Here is a 14266-nt window from a genome sequence, read left to right as displayed (position 1 = left end):
ACACACTGTTATCAAATATGTAGTAGCAGATATCTGGAAAAGAGCTTGACAGTGTAGAAAGTTTCTGTCTTACCTCATGCTCCCAGATAATGGAGCCCACCAAAAATAACACACTGGATAACAAAGGAAATAAAATCAAAGTATCTGGGAGGTGAAATCATCATTGTTTAAACACCAGAATCTCAAGACAGCATACACCGATTTAGCTGCTTAACTCTGTCACAGTGTTAGCTATTATCTATTACATTCTATTTAATTGTCCATCAATTATAATGTTATTCTAAGATTATTTACAGTCCTTTCATACAATTTTGCAGTCCTTCCCTACACTGTTTTCCTCCAGACTCTTTCCTAAGTGCAAGCCTGTATTTCCTCATTCCCAAGAAGTACATTAAGATATCATACAACTTTATCATTCTTTTATGGTCAGTGTATTTTCCAGAATGCCTGTTGCATATTTTGAAATTCTCTGTTCCATAGCTACTAATGTACTATTCAAAACTATTCAAACCTTGGAAAAGAATGCTTGCTGGAATCTGGGACTTGCCCTGGCCTTCAGCAGAGGATTGACTTTCACACAGTAGTTGTTTACTCATCACTGACTAAATTATGTATGATAAAATCTTTATAGATTCCTATATTTAATAGCTGAGAACTATTAAATCTCACATGCACAGAGGTAAAATGTTTATTTACGTGCAGTTGAGCTGTGTTTTACTCATTTATAGCCATGTCATGAGGACTTTCACCAGTGTGATCCTTTATGCCAGATCAAGTTGGGTGTCCCAGTCTCTTGACCCCAGAGCTGGGGGGCACAGGTGCAGTGCCAGTGTACAGCTGGAGGTATGGTAATAACTGGGACACTCTGGAAGGCATGTTCCTCAGCAGTGACCTAGACCTGAGTTTTGACTTCGTCTCACGAACCATTCACAGACTCTCTCAATCATAGATAATCATAAAAATGTTGGTTGGTGGGGTTATCTGAAGGCCACCTAGTCCAGTTTACTGCTTGGAGGTCTATAATCAGTGCTAGATTATAATCCACTGACACTTTTTTTTATACATATATTTTTTGAGGCAGTAGAAGCAGAAGTTTCTACTTATTTAACAAGTATTTTCATAACCTTTTTGTGCTGTTAGGCTACACTGAGAAATAGAAGCATGATGCTATTTACACTTTGTCTATTGTCTTGTATCAGTTTGTAAGATTCTTGGGGACCTTTTCTATCTGTAGCCAAGACTTGACAATGCACTATTTTACAGTCCAGTGACAGCCTCTGAGATGCATGAGCAAACAACAGTTATCTGGACTTGGTCTTTTTTACATTGAACTGACGAAGATAAGAATCCTCACTACATTTTCTGAATGCTTAAGAACTCATGTCTTAAATCTCAGTAATTTTCAAAGAAATTATTACCATAAAGTCTTTGTAATTTTTAATATACGTATGTTCTTCTGGTTTTGTCCAGTGAAGCTAAAGGGATAAATGTATCTCAAAAGGGTGAACACAATCATCATTTTGCCCTTTTAAGTTTGCCATTATGCTGGCACAATCACTACCCTGAAAGCAGCTAATGGAAAAATCCAAGATGTTTTGTTGAATGTAACAAGGAAGACTCTGATAAGGACCTACTGATTTCACAGTTAAACAAAGGGAATTGTCCTCCTCCTGAGCTCTGTTATAGTCTAGAGCTACATTTTTAGAAGGGCCCCAAGACCTTTTCAGGGTCATGAGCACACATCTGTTTGGTATGCATTTCAAATAACCACAAGGAATTGGAGTCCTGAAGGGCATGTTACTGTTTGTTGGCACTCCCTGTTCAATTAAGTCCATTCGGAACACTGCCGGCATAGTGGCTTAGACATAGCTCCATCCACACCAACTCTGCAAGTCATGCACATGGATGATGCAAATCTTCACTGTGATAGTCTGATGGCAAAGGGTGGTGGAATCAAACTATCACAGTTCAGATCACAAATGATATTCCTGAATGTAATTATTAGATGATGCAAAATTAGAGGGGGGTAAAAAAAAAAAGGCCTAAAAGCATTTTGAAAAACGAACCATATATGCTTCCAAAGTCTCTAGAGCCATGTAAGGCCAGAAACTTGAACTATAATATTACAGAACTAATTGCCACAGAACATTCCAGCAAGTCCTCAGAGGCTTGCATTATTCCCCATCAAAAAGGTTCATTTGAGCCTAAGACTTTGTAAAGCTTGCAATGCAGACTGGAATCCTGCTGAACTTGCACTTTCTTTAAGGATAATTTTCACTGCCACATTCCTAATAGTACAGATAAGGAGGAAAAATGTAGAATCACTTCCCAGCACAGACACCAACACTATAAAAAAACTAACCTTTTTGTCACGCAAATCATAGCAATTATTATAAACTGAATTCAAAATTACTACTGCTTTTATTTGTTCCACGATTACATTTCATATTCAACTTGAATAGATGCTATTAAGTCACTAGGAGGGGCCAGCGCTTTCTCAAAGGCAACACAGTACTTCTATAAAAGAAGCATCATTCAAAACCCCAAACATTCAAAAACAACTGTCAGCCTCATAAAATTAATGGCATTGGGTCAAAACCAATGAGATCTTAAACAAATAATAAATTTGAGTTCTCCTTTCCTGACGTCCGTTTTCAAAGCTCTTGGCTCTTTCAAGACTTGTCTAATCAGGAAGGCCAAAACCATTTAAAAAACTGTCAACTTTAATATCATTTTATGATTCCAAAGATAGCGGGTTAAAAAAGTACACTTTCTAGGTCTCAAGATACAATCCTGAGAACCAGCAAGGTGCTATGAACCAGATGGTTTAAAGCCTGTTGTTTCATTGGCCCAGATTCCCTAATGGACTTATGTGGCAGACTCTTATTGAGCGTTTCCAGTATCAAATTTAGGCCTCTAAGACAAAACTTGAATTCTCTATGCCATATTCAACATATAACTTTGTGGGACTAACCCATGGCCAATAGTACCCGTGACCTGAGAAATATAAAGATCTAAAGTATTTCCTCAGTTGGAAGAGACGAGAACCCACATTACTCATGGCAGTATTCTCATCACTGCACCAAAATGTGTTCTGGGGTTGAAGATATTTCACTGTGGTTAAATGAAATAAAGATAGAAGATGCCAGGAAAACAACCAACCAAAAAACCACCCCAACAAACCAAAGGTAGAACTGAATGTCTAGCTTAGTCTCTTTACCAATATCTAATACGGGCACACTTTCCACCAAAGTGCCCGTGCTCTGACTCACTTTTCCTCTGCCTACTCAATCTTTACTTTTTGTATGTAAACTGCAATGACTTCACCAAGAAGTGAGAATCCCCTTGTGCCATAGCTGCCTATGGAGTCGGAAAACAGGAAAAAAGGGAAAGAAATATGATTTGAAAGACTGAATCTAAGGGCTCCCCCTGCTTTGAAACTGTGGTGCTACAGAGATGAAGGTGCAGTCTTACTTGCTTTGACACTGCTTTAAAGGAGTCCTATCCGATGTTAAGTTCACAAATCTACTAAAGGTCAACTAGTGCATCCAGGTGTCATAAGAGAAGATCAACTTTAACCTTGCCTGCTGCAGTTTAAATCCATGATATGTCCCATTTGAAAGAATGCAGACAGAAATTATCACTTCTATGCATAAAAATATTTGATGACTTTCTTCATATTAGTCCTCATTCTTCTCCTTCTTGCCCAGCCAAAGCCACTTCTTTCGATATTTTAGTTTAGAACCCATTTTCCAGAATTTTCATCATCCTTGTTGCTTCCCTCTGGCCTCTAGCATGTTTCTCAATGGGTGGTTGTCAAAATTACAGACTGCACTACAACTGATTAAACGACCACTCTAAGTCTTACCTCCATCAATTTTGGGTAACTAACATCCAGTTTTTGACAATAGTAAAAAATTATTATCCACTACAACCCGACTCGTTCACCCAGAACTGTTACTTACAGTTATTTCCCAGGGTCACTTTCTGCAACTGCTAAAAAAACCACACCCCCCTTACTTTGTGAAGAAAAAATTATGTGTACAGGGTATCAAAAGGGTTGTACAACTGAAGGTCTTGAGGGATGTACCTTTCCTATTGCCTTGACAGGTATGTTTACACAAGTGGTATTGGATTTAAGGCATTCTCACCTCACAACTCTAAGCAGCACGTTAAGTACAATGCTGACTTTTCAGATTCGAGTTTATAAATCCTTAATTCTCCCCTGTGACACTGTTGTTGTGGTCTTGGCTTTTACTGACGGATGCTACAGGAAGCCCCTACACCATTGCTGAACTTGTGTTTACACTGATTAAGGCCTGTATACTTCATTAAACGATAGAGGAAAAAGCACTTATATACAAAAAAACGCATTTAACTAACCGTTGCTTGTTCCCCCACCAAGCCTGTCCCAAAGGCTTTCAGACGCCGTAAGCAGACGGCGGCTCCACGTTACACGGGGGCCATCCCGCTACCCACGAGCTCACCCGGCCGCGGGCCCCACGCAGCCCAGGCTCCAGCCCCAGGCCGCGGACCGCCGCGCCGTGCGGCAGCAGCGACCCCCCCGCGGCCACCGCGTACAACCCCGCGCGGAACAGGCAGCAGGGCCGTGGCTGCCCGCGGCGGGACGCAGGGAGGAGACGGCGGGCCGGGGCAGCGGGGGGGGCTACGCGGGCCCGCACCTACCACGGGCAGCAACAACCGCCGGGCTGGGACCCCGCACGGCACGACCGGCCCCAGCCCGGTGACCGGCCGCGCACACCACTCCCCCCTGCCCCGCAGCGCGCGCGCGGCGGAGCGCCGGCAACTAACGTTATTCCTGGCCCCGCCCCGCGCATTCCTCTGCCGTCCCCCTCCGCGCATGCGCATTCCGTGGCTGACGGGGCCGGGGGGCGGCACCGACTTCTCCCGCCGGCGCCCCAGCGCGCGCGCGCGCGCGCCGCAGGCCCCGCCCCCGCGCCATCGGAGTCGCTGGCGGAGGGGGGCGGGCGCGCGCGCGCGCTCGCGGCAGTTCCCCCCCTCACGTGACATGGAGGCGGGGACGGGAAGGGAAAGGTCAGTGGCGACGCCGGCGGAGGGGGAGCGGAAGGTCAGGGCGCCGCGGAGCGGAAGTGGGAGCCGGAGCCCGTCCGCCATTGTGGGGAAGCGGAGCCCGGAGCAGGGGGGGGAAGCGGCGCTGCGTCCGGCCGGCCGGCTCCTTACAGCGGAAACCCGATCGGCGGCGGCAGCGAGCCCAGGCGGCGGCGGCGGCGGCGACGACAATCAGGCGGTGGGGCGGAGGAGGAGGAGGAGGAGGAGGAGGCGGCGGCGGCGAGCGGCGCGGCGGGCGGGCGGGCGAGCGGCCCCGGCGTGCGGAATCACTCGAGGCCCAGGCGGAGCGGAGCGAGGGGATCGCGGCTCCCCGTGAAGAATGTCAGCCACCAGCGTCGACCAGGTACCGGCCGCGGAGCCGGGGAGAGGCCGCTCGCTCCCTGCCCTTTCCTCTTCCCTGGCCTGTCGTTATCCCCGGCGGGGGAGGGGGGGCGGCGGCCGGGCGGCCACCTGCACCTTCCCTCGCCGCCGGGGCGGCGCGGTTCGCGGCCTCCTTCCTCATTCTCTCCCCGCCGCCATGGGGAGCGGCGATTAATCGGAGCCGGCGGCGTCCGGGATGGCGGGCCCCTTTCCCAGCCCGGCAGCCCCTATTTATAACCGCTGATCCGCGCCAGGGCCGCTCCGCCTCCCCGCCCGCAGGGCCCGCCGTCGCTCAGCCCCGCGGCTCCCGGCCCGCCGCCCGCCCGCCCGGCCCGGCCCCCCCTCCCGGCCTGCCCGCTTTGTGTGTTCCCCACCCGCAGGCGAGCCCTCCCCGGCCGAGCCCCGCCGGGCTCCCGTTTCCTCTCCGCTCCCGGAGCGCCTTGGCGCCGGGCTCCCCGCGGCGCCTAGCTCTGTCTCCTCTCCCCTGCGCAGCCCTCGTTCTCTCTGGCTGCTCGTCACCGCATCCTTTCTCTTCGTGCCTTTCTTCACCCACCTCTTTTCCCGTCGGCTCTGGTTTCTGCTCCTTCACCGCGGTCTCCGCTTCTTCCAGCTGTTCTCCTCTGTTTCTCTCCGTGCTCTGTGCTGCGCTTTTTAGTTGGTTGTTCACGGAGCTTAGAGGTTATTTTTTATCTTTACCGGGCCTCTGTTGGCTTTTCTTTCTGGCTAGGAGGTATTCTGTCTTGGTGTCCGCTTTCTCCGTGGGCCTCTGCCACTCCCCAAAAGTTTTGGCCCTGCAGTCCCCTGGCCCCTTATATTTTCTCTCTGTGCCATGAATGTTTCGTTCCTTTTGTCTCTGTGCAAACTCTCCAGTTTCCTTTTATGCACTTATTTCTCAGTAATCTCTTAGCTTTTCATTGCTCTGTCTTCCACGAAGGCTTCTTCTTCGCAACTTTTTTAGTTGCATGTCTCTTGTTGGTCTCTGCATGCCTTTGTGTCTGGATTAGATTCATGCCAAAAGACGAGTTGAGGTTTTTAAAGTTACAGAGATTTTTCTCCACAGTTTTGGGAGAGGGAGGTGACTAACCACTGCAGCTTTAGATGGAGCACTCTTACAGTAACTGAGACAGATGCGCATAAAAGCAAGATGGAGGTGGTTGCCTCCTAAACTTTTAAACCTCTGAATACTGAGGTTTTTTCAGGACTGAGAACTGCTATAGAGCAGTGGAGCCTGGAGACCCATTCATGCTTAGTTGTACATATGTGAAGCTGAATTAGATTTCCATGGACTAGCATTTGTTTTTCTAAGCTATTTTATTTTGCTATAGAGGAGTTAAGGATACTGTAACTTGGACTGTTACAGTGATTCTTAGTGCATGACAGATGCAGGGTTTTGTAATGACTAATCCTAAAAAAAAAAGTTCTCCTTAAGGTATTATTTCCTTGTGTGGAAGCTTCACACATACTGTATCATTTTCTCAATGTAATTGCCTAGATGAGGAATACACAACTCAGTTCAGTTTACAGTATCACTGTATATTCCTTTGTATATTTAAAAAGCAAGACATTGTAGGTTAACCTCTGATAAGTACTCACCAGTCAATTTAAAAGATAACATATAATAATGAAGTTCTAATACTGGCGGTAATCTTAAACTACTAACTTCCTTTGTTCTTTTACTCTATGCTTTGTTTATTGCTTACTTTGGGGGGGGGGTATTCACAATTAATTTGTTATTCTGGATTTCAACACCATTTAAGCTTCGTGTGCTCTAAAAGACTAGATTATTTCAATGGTTTTTTTTTGTGAAATTATTTCAATTTGAAGGTTATTTAGTTAGTATGTTAAATACTATATTATTTCTATAGTAGCATGTTTTTAACAATATTTTAAACTGATATTTAAGTTGAAAAGAGCCAAATTGGTAAATAAATGGAATTACCCTAAAGGAAACATTAGAGGATTCTAACTGAACTTGTTTTGCTTCTTTTTTTTTCCACTTTCCTATATACAGAGACCTAAAGGACAGGGAAATAAAGGTAAGTTGATTCCTTGTATTTCTGTATAAATCTCTTAATATTGCTATTTATGGAGGTTAATGTGTCTTCAGACAATCATGGGAAGAGAACGTAGCTATAGCATATCTTTTATTTCGGAGCAAGATGACAGGAGATTGTGTGCCAAAATGTTATTTCCCAGTGTTTTTACTATGTCACAGCAGTACATCAATTTAAAATGTTTTATTTTGCAAATGAAGATTAATGTCAGAAGTTGGATGACAACATAGCTATTTCTTTTTAGCTGACTTTGTGATATGCTACTGTAATCTCTTTAACAGTACACCTTGGGCCTTTCTGTGCAGTGAATAGAATCAGTGTACTAGAATCATCAGGAAGAATCTTTTGAACAGCTTCCTTAGCTTGCAAGACAACAGCCACGTGACTATTTAGTTACTCATATCTGTGAGCAGAACACACCATCTCCCTTGTTCTCAGAAATTTTGTGGGCTTTTCTCCTCATTTTAGCATCAGTATAGAATATTCTCTTGGTGTTTGTAGGCCTTTAGCTTTTCTACTTTTTCCATGTTTCTGTCAGCATCTCAGTTTTAAATACTGTACTCAATGGGGTTTCTTCTCTCCCACAGAAACAAGGAACTAACTACTTGAGTATTCTCTGAAATTCTTGGCAAGTCTGTCGTAAACAGCATCTCAGATTATATCTTCCAATTTATTTCTGGTCTGGAATATATCTTCAATATAAAGACTAATATTCTATTTAGAAATTCTTTTTGCATAACTGGTATGCTTGTGCCCATTTAATTCTTAGGGTCTCGGCAAGCTGAGCTATAGAATAACATGCACACAGCTGCCTTTGTCTGTTAATGTGCTTATTATTTCTTCATGCAGATGAGAAACTTTTTTTTTTGAGCTCATGTACTCTTTGCCTCCCGCTGTTCATTATCTGAACTAATCTAATCGGTCTCTGAGAACGGTCATTTAATGTTCTCCGCAGTGTACTTATTTTATTACTCTGTCTACGTGCAGATTATCTGCTGCTTATTACATATATCACTTAAGAGGCGGAACATCGTTTCTGAATCTTGTTGAATTTGGCCTGTTCATTTTAGTTTCTCTGCATTCAGAGAAAAATTAATTTGTGTTTACACCTCAGACTTTCTCAGAGAAAGCTTGGTCATTCTTGAATACTTGTTCTCTTATATTCTACTACTTATACCTTTTTTTTTTTTCTAAACTGGAGCTTTTAACTCTTTGTGTTTGAAATAGTTTTTGTTTATACCTTCAGTGTTGCTCTTGAAGAAAAGCCAGATTCTTTTAGCAAGTAGTTTGTGGCTTCGTGTTGTTTGAATTAACATATCAGTTTTAGTGAGGTTATTGAGATGCATCTATTAGAGAATCATACAAGTAGGTTTTGAACTAGTCTCTGCATATATGAATTGGAGGGGGAGTATTAAGCATTTCTATTTGGGTGTTACGTTGCATCTTGTTTAATAGTAAAAATGCATGAGTCAGCTTTAACTTATTTATGTTAGCATATTTTTTGGTGCTGTAATCTGTAAATGCTGCAGAAAGAATCAAAACACATCTCTTAGTTTGTGACATAAGGAAGAGATTTTTGCATTTCTGAACTTGGATTTTTATGGAGTACATCCTTTTAAATAATGGTTACTTACTATGTATTGTCTTGGTGAGAATGTGACCTAAACTAAAACTTTACTGAAACAAAACAATAATCTCCATTCTGTTAAATTATTTAGTATAATGTCTATTTAATGAAACTAAGTTATGATTTAGCATTAAAGGGCTAGGAGATGGAAGGTGGTAGCAGAGTGTAGCATGAGTAGTTGGCTTTGGGTTAGAGACTTTTTCAAGAGGATAAACTAAGTCGGTATCAGCAATTCTTACTGACCACTTACTAGCAGAGAGTAGTTTTTTTCAGGTGTCATGATAGGTCCTAATTTAAAGGAGCTTCACGGGAAGATGTGATACTGAATGTGCTGGTTTTGGCTGGAGTAGGCTTAATTTTCTTCACAGTAGCTAGTATGAGGCTATGTTTTGGATTTGTGTTGAGAACAGTGTTGATAGCACAGGGATATTTTAGTTACTGCTGATCAGTGCTTACACAGAGTCAAGGCCTTTTCTGCTTCTCATACCCCCAGCGAGGCTGAGAGTGCACGAGAGGTTGGGAGGGGGCACAGCTGGGACAGGTGACCCCAACTGACCAAAGGGATACCCCACGCCATATGACGTCAGGCTCAGCATATAAAGCTGGGGGAAGAAGAAGAAAGTGGGGGGACATCTGGAGTGATGATGTTTGTCTTCCCAAGTAACTGTTATGCATGATGGAGCCCTGCTTTCCTGGAGATGGCTGAGCACCTGTCTGCTGATGGGAAGTGGTGAATTAATTCCTTGTTTTGCTTTTCTTGCATAGGTGCCTTTTGCTTATTAAATTGCCTTTATCTCAACCCATGAGTTTTCTCACCTTTACTCTTCCAGTTTTCTTCCCCATCCCACTATGAGGGGTGTGAGCAAGCGGCTGTCTGGGGCTTAGTTAGGGGCTGGAGTTAAATCACAACATTGAGTTAACAGGCTAATCTGAAGTTGGTTCTGTGTGTAAGAGTAATAATGGTAAAGAACATAGTAGAAAGGTTACTGTCCATGTCTGGTAGGGTACATGAGAGAATATGAGTGTGCAGTATAAAGGGTGTATGCATGGAAATAGAGTATTTTTCATATTGAAACAAAAAATACTAGGCTTGCAAATTATACTGGAAGGTAGCTGATTTGTTGCTGTCTAGTAAAATGTTTTTGATGCTTTATTCTAGTTGATTATAAATTGGTGTACTGTGCTGTTTTTCTTGACCAGAATTCTGGGATTGAAGTTCTAGTGTGTAGAACACTACTATCTACCTGCTGTGTTGGATATTAATGTCGGTATTTCAGAGATTTGAATGAGTAAATTATCTGTCTTGGATGTTTTCTTATTCTAATTGTCAACTACTCTACAGTTGGCATAAAACATCAGTACTGACATCATTCAAATGATGTCTTACAGTGGGGGGGGGGGAGAGAAATGGCATTCCTGAAACTCCTTTTCCCCTCCACACCTTTCTTTTGTTTGTTGTGCCAGCGTATCACATCTGTGATAGGAAAGTGCTGACTTGTGTTTATATATATATATATATATATATAATTCTTGGATTTGTAGTAGGCGTAAATGTAAGCATTAGGTTTAAAACAAAAATGAAATGTTTGTATTTCTTTTAGTATTTATTCTCCATGTTAATTAAGGTATAACGGTGGCTTCTAATGAAAATTTTATTCTTATGCCTTTGGCCATCATCTGTGCATTTTGCAAGTGGTTATGCAAAGGACAGTAGCAGTTAAAAGAGTATAAGCTTTAAGTTCCTTTATTTTATGAGTTGGTTCTTCCCAATATCTAATTACATTATATGTTTTCACAGTGTTTGCAGAAGTATACGGTATTTTCAGGGCGGGATTGATACAGTTATTTTTAGAAACTGTAAATTAGTTTCAATTAGTATTCTTCACTGCCCTGTTCAGTTGGAACACTTAATGTGAGATTTTGGGAATGAGGCATGCATCTTAATCTGTTTGCTCTTGTTAAATATGTGTGGGGGCTACATTCTTCATTATTAACACATTATGTAAAGTTAGAATGAAAAGCCAACGAAACATGCTTCTAGTGATGCTATTTCACTGGAAAATGTGTATATTTACTGGGGAAGATGTTGGTATACAACTATTTTGTGTCACTGACTTAAGATCTCAATACAGAATAAATAAGAAAGAAAATACATTTACGAGAATATTCTGTGTTAGTTGTAATGGCAGACCAAAAATAATTCTGTTTTAAGTGACCTTTAGATACCTCTGAAACAATAAACACAGCAGATGCATGTTTTATGAAGATTAGCTGTCAGTATGAGGAGATTAATTTTGATAGGATTCTAGTCTTGACATGCAGCTGTTTATTTCTTTATTTGTGGTTGCATGCTTTTAAGAAACTTGTATGCCTCCATCTATGTTTTTCATTATAACAGAACTGTATTTGAGAATTGTACTCAGAATACTATTTGCCTAAGTCATAGCAGTGGACATGACAAAAGATTTTCAGGCTCATCCCATGTGTGACTGGGCCAAATATAAAGAGGAATATAATATTCTAAGTCATTAATATGTTACCATTGTGTGTAAATTCAGGATGATTAGTGACCTGAAATTGTTTGGGGGGGGGGGGGGGGGGGGGGGCGGGGGTCAATCAACACCTAACGTTAATTTAAATTTGGTATTTAATGTAGAAATACTCTGTCGAGTTTTAAAATCCATTGTGCTCACCATTACTGGTCATACTTGGCTGTAGCTAGTATACAAATGCATTGAATATTGTAATAACTGAAGTGTCAACAGTTCTGAGTTTTAAAACTCCAGGAAGATAGCAAAGACGTGAGTTGCTTTCTTTCTTACCAAATACTTGGTTTGAAAAAAAATCTTCCGTTCTCTGTTAAATTATTAATTTTCATCTCTCTTTACTGCTGTCTGAAATTCTTAAGTTTTTCCAGAATTTTGGTTATTCCATGTAATTGTATCTATTCCTTTGTAATTTTTTTCAGCTAGTTTCATTCCCTGAATGCAGTTTGGTTTAGAGGTGTTAGTCAAATGTGAAAAAAAAATAAATTGAAGTGACTTGGTCCAGGCACCATGTGGTTTGCCATGTGAACTTTGAGTGGCAAAAAAACCCCTCCAATGAAACAGAAGAAACCCACTCTTAGACACTACCTTCAACAAGTTGAAGGTTTAGTTACATGGTTTGTATATACTTTTCAGAAGCTTTTGCTAAGAGGCAAACCACGAAGTGAGCTCCGAACTCAGTATCTCCAGCTGTCAGAAAATCTGTTTTGTTGTAATTTCTGCTGTTACTCTTTCTTAGTGCACCTTGCTGATCACTGTAAAACTTGGTTGTGGGGTGTTTTTTTTTCACTGAACCTATTTGATAAATAACAAAAAAAAAAAATGCATTCGGAAAAGCAGTAGTTTATTCTTGAGAAGAGGTCTTCATCTTCAAATTTTAAAATTACAAATTGGTGGTTTAAGTCCCTGTTCTGCTTTTCACCATGGGAAACAATGAAACTTAGTAGAAATTTGTGCAATTTGACTTTGTTTGAATAGTAGCCTGGGGGAGGGTGGAGAGACACTTCAAGTAATTTGAGCAGCTGGAAAATCCCAGGTAGGTGTAATGCCTTGGATGAAAGTAAAGGTAATAAGAGGCCAAGAAGAGCAGGTAGGAAGAGATTCCAGCATATAGTGGCACATGTGTTGGGAAAGGATTGTAATCACCCTTGGGGACTTTAGCTCTTGTTTCTGTTTTGCTTTGTACCCTCTGAGCTTCAGAGATAGCACTAGTGCAGTACAGTATAATGTTTATGTAGGAAATACAGAATTAAACAGCTGAATAGTGGTGTCCTTCATGGTTGTCTTGGTGGGTAACTGACTTTCCTCCTGGCAGGGTAAAGCTGTATGTTGCAACTTTCCCTGAACCTACTGAATAGGTCTGATCTGGTTGCTCTGCACATTTGCGCTTGGTCTGGTACTTCTGGAAATGCTGGATTTACTGCATGTGCAAATAAGGTGTGCCTGTAATCTTTCCTCTGTCTGTGGACCCCAGGAAAGAATAGTCAGGAGTGGTCTGCTCTGGTTGCTGTATTTTCAGGCATCTCCTGAGATCTGATTGGGATTATCAATAGAATGAGCTATTTTCTTTAAATTTAACAAAGTGGTTCTCAACAATATGTTCAGTCCCAACAAAGCACAAGCACAAGTACTTCAATGTACAGGCAATTAAGAAGTGTTACCTAGATTAAAAGTGCAACATATATCTTAGAGAGTATCCCTAATACAAATTTATTTTTAGTTTCAGTACAAAACGGTTCGATTCATCAAAAGGATGCAGTAAATGATGATGATTTTGAGCCATATCTAAGTAGTCAGACAAATCAGGTAAGTGAACATTGTTTACTATCTTGAAGTTAATTTTGGAGTTCAGCTGACTTCCAGATTTAATTAATTTTTGGATTATATTTCTTAGCATTACTTAATTGCCTGAAATATAGTTTTGTATCGTATCTTGTCTTATCATATGGTATCTTGAACAGCTAAAGTCTTTTTAATAATTTTGGAAAAGATTCTGTTAAAAAGCATGCTCTGATATCTCTTGCTCTGGTGCTTGTGCTCTGACTTCAGAAAGATACGGTTACAAGAAGCTTGAGGAAAAAAACAAATGCAAAACCCAAAACAGAACCCCACACTTTAAATTTACAATTAAATCATCATCTGTTGAATGCAGTTCAAAACAACGGTTTTATTGGCTCCGTGAAAATATTAACTACTTGGACATGATTTCCTTTAAAGTTGGTAGAAGTAGCTCACAGTTCATAGCATAATAGGTTGAAGTTTAGTATTACTACAGCTTGGTACAACTCTTCTACAAGGAAGTCAATGACTTGTTTTCAGAGCCGTGAATTGTCTCTGTAGTCAAAAGTTAATATTCATTAAGCTAAGTTTCTATGTTGTAGTGGTCCTGAGAGAGGGAGAAAGTGCAAATTATTAGAAGGCTTTGAGAATTTTGCTTGCCTTCCTAGTTTTTTCAAATAATACAGCATTAAGGAGGCATCGGCTGGAGGGTGATAATATGCAAGTTTTTTCTCCCCTAAACATCAGTCATATGGGGGTAGTCCTTCAAATGTGTTTGAGACATTATCTTCTCAAAAAGTAAATTTCCT

General features: G+C 41.7%; 1 protein-coding gene across 1 annotated transcript in view; it reads left to right on the top strand.

The window, feature by feature from the left end:
* The first annotated feature begins 5025 nt into the window (after positions 1-5025).
* The window catches only part of YTHDF3 (YTH N6-methyladenosine RNA binding protein F3), a 29356-nt gene continuing 20115 nt past the window's right edge, over positions 5026-14266 (top strand). Inside the window, exons 1-3 of the mRNA XM_074898901.1 lie at positions 5026-5434; positions 7463-7487; positions 13399-13484. Coding sequence (XP_074755002.1) covers positions 5411-5434; positions 7463-7487; positions 13399-13484 — 135 coding nt within the window. The 5' untranslated portion in view covers positions 5026-5410. The remainder of the gene's footprint in view (positions 5435-7462; positions 7488-13398; positions 13485-14266) is intronic.

Source organism: Athene noctua, chromosome 2, assembly GCF_965140245.1.
Source record: "Athene noctua chromosome 2, bAthNoc1.hap1.1, whole genome shotgun sequence".
NCBI classification, from domain to species: Eukaryota; Metazoa; Chordata; class Aves; order Strigiformes; family Strigidae; genus Athene; species Athene noctua.
This window is presented reverse-complemented; position numbering and strand designations above follow the sequence as displayed.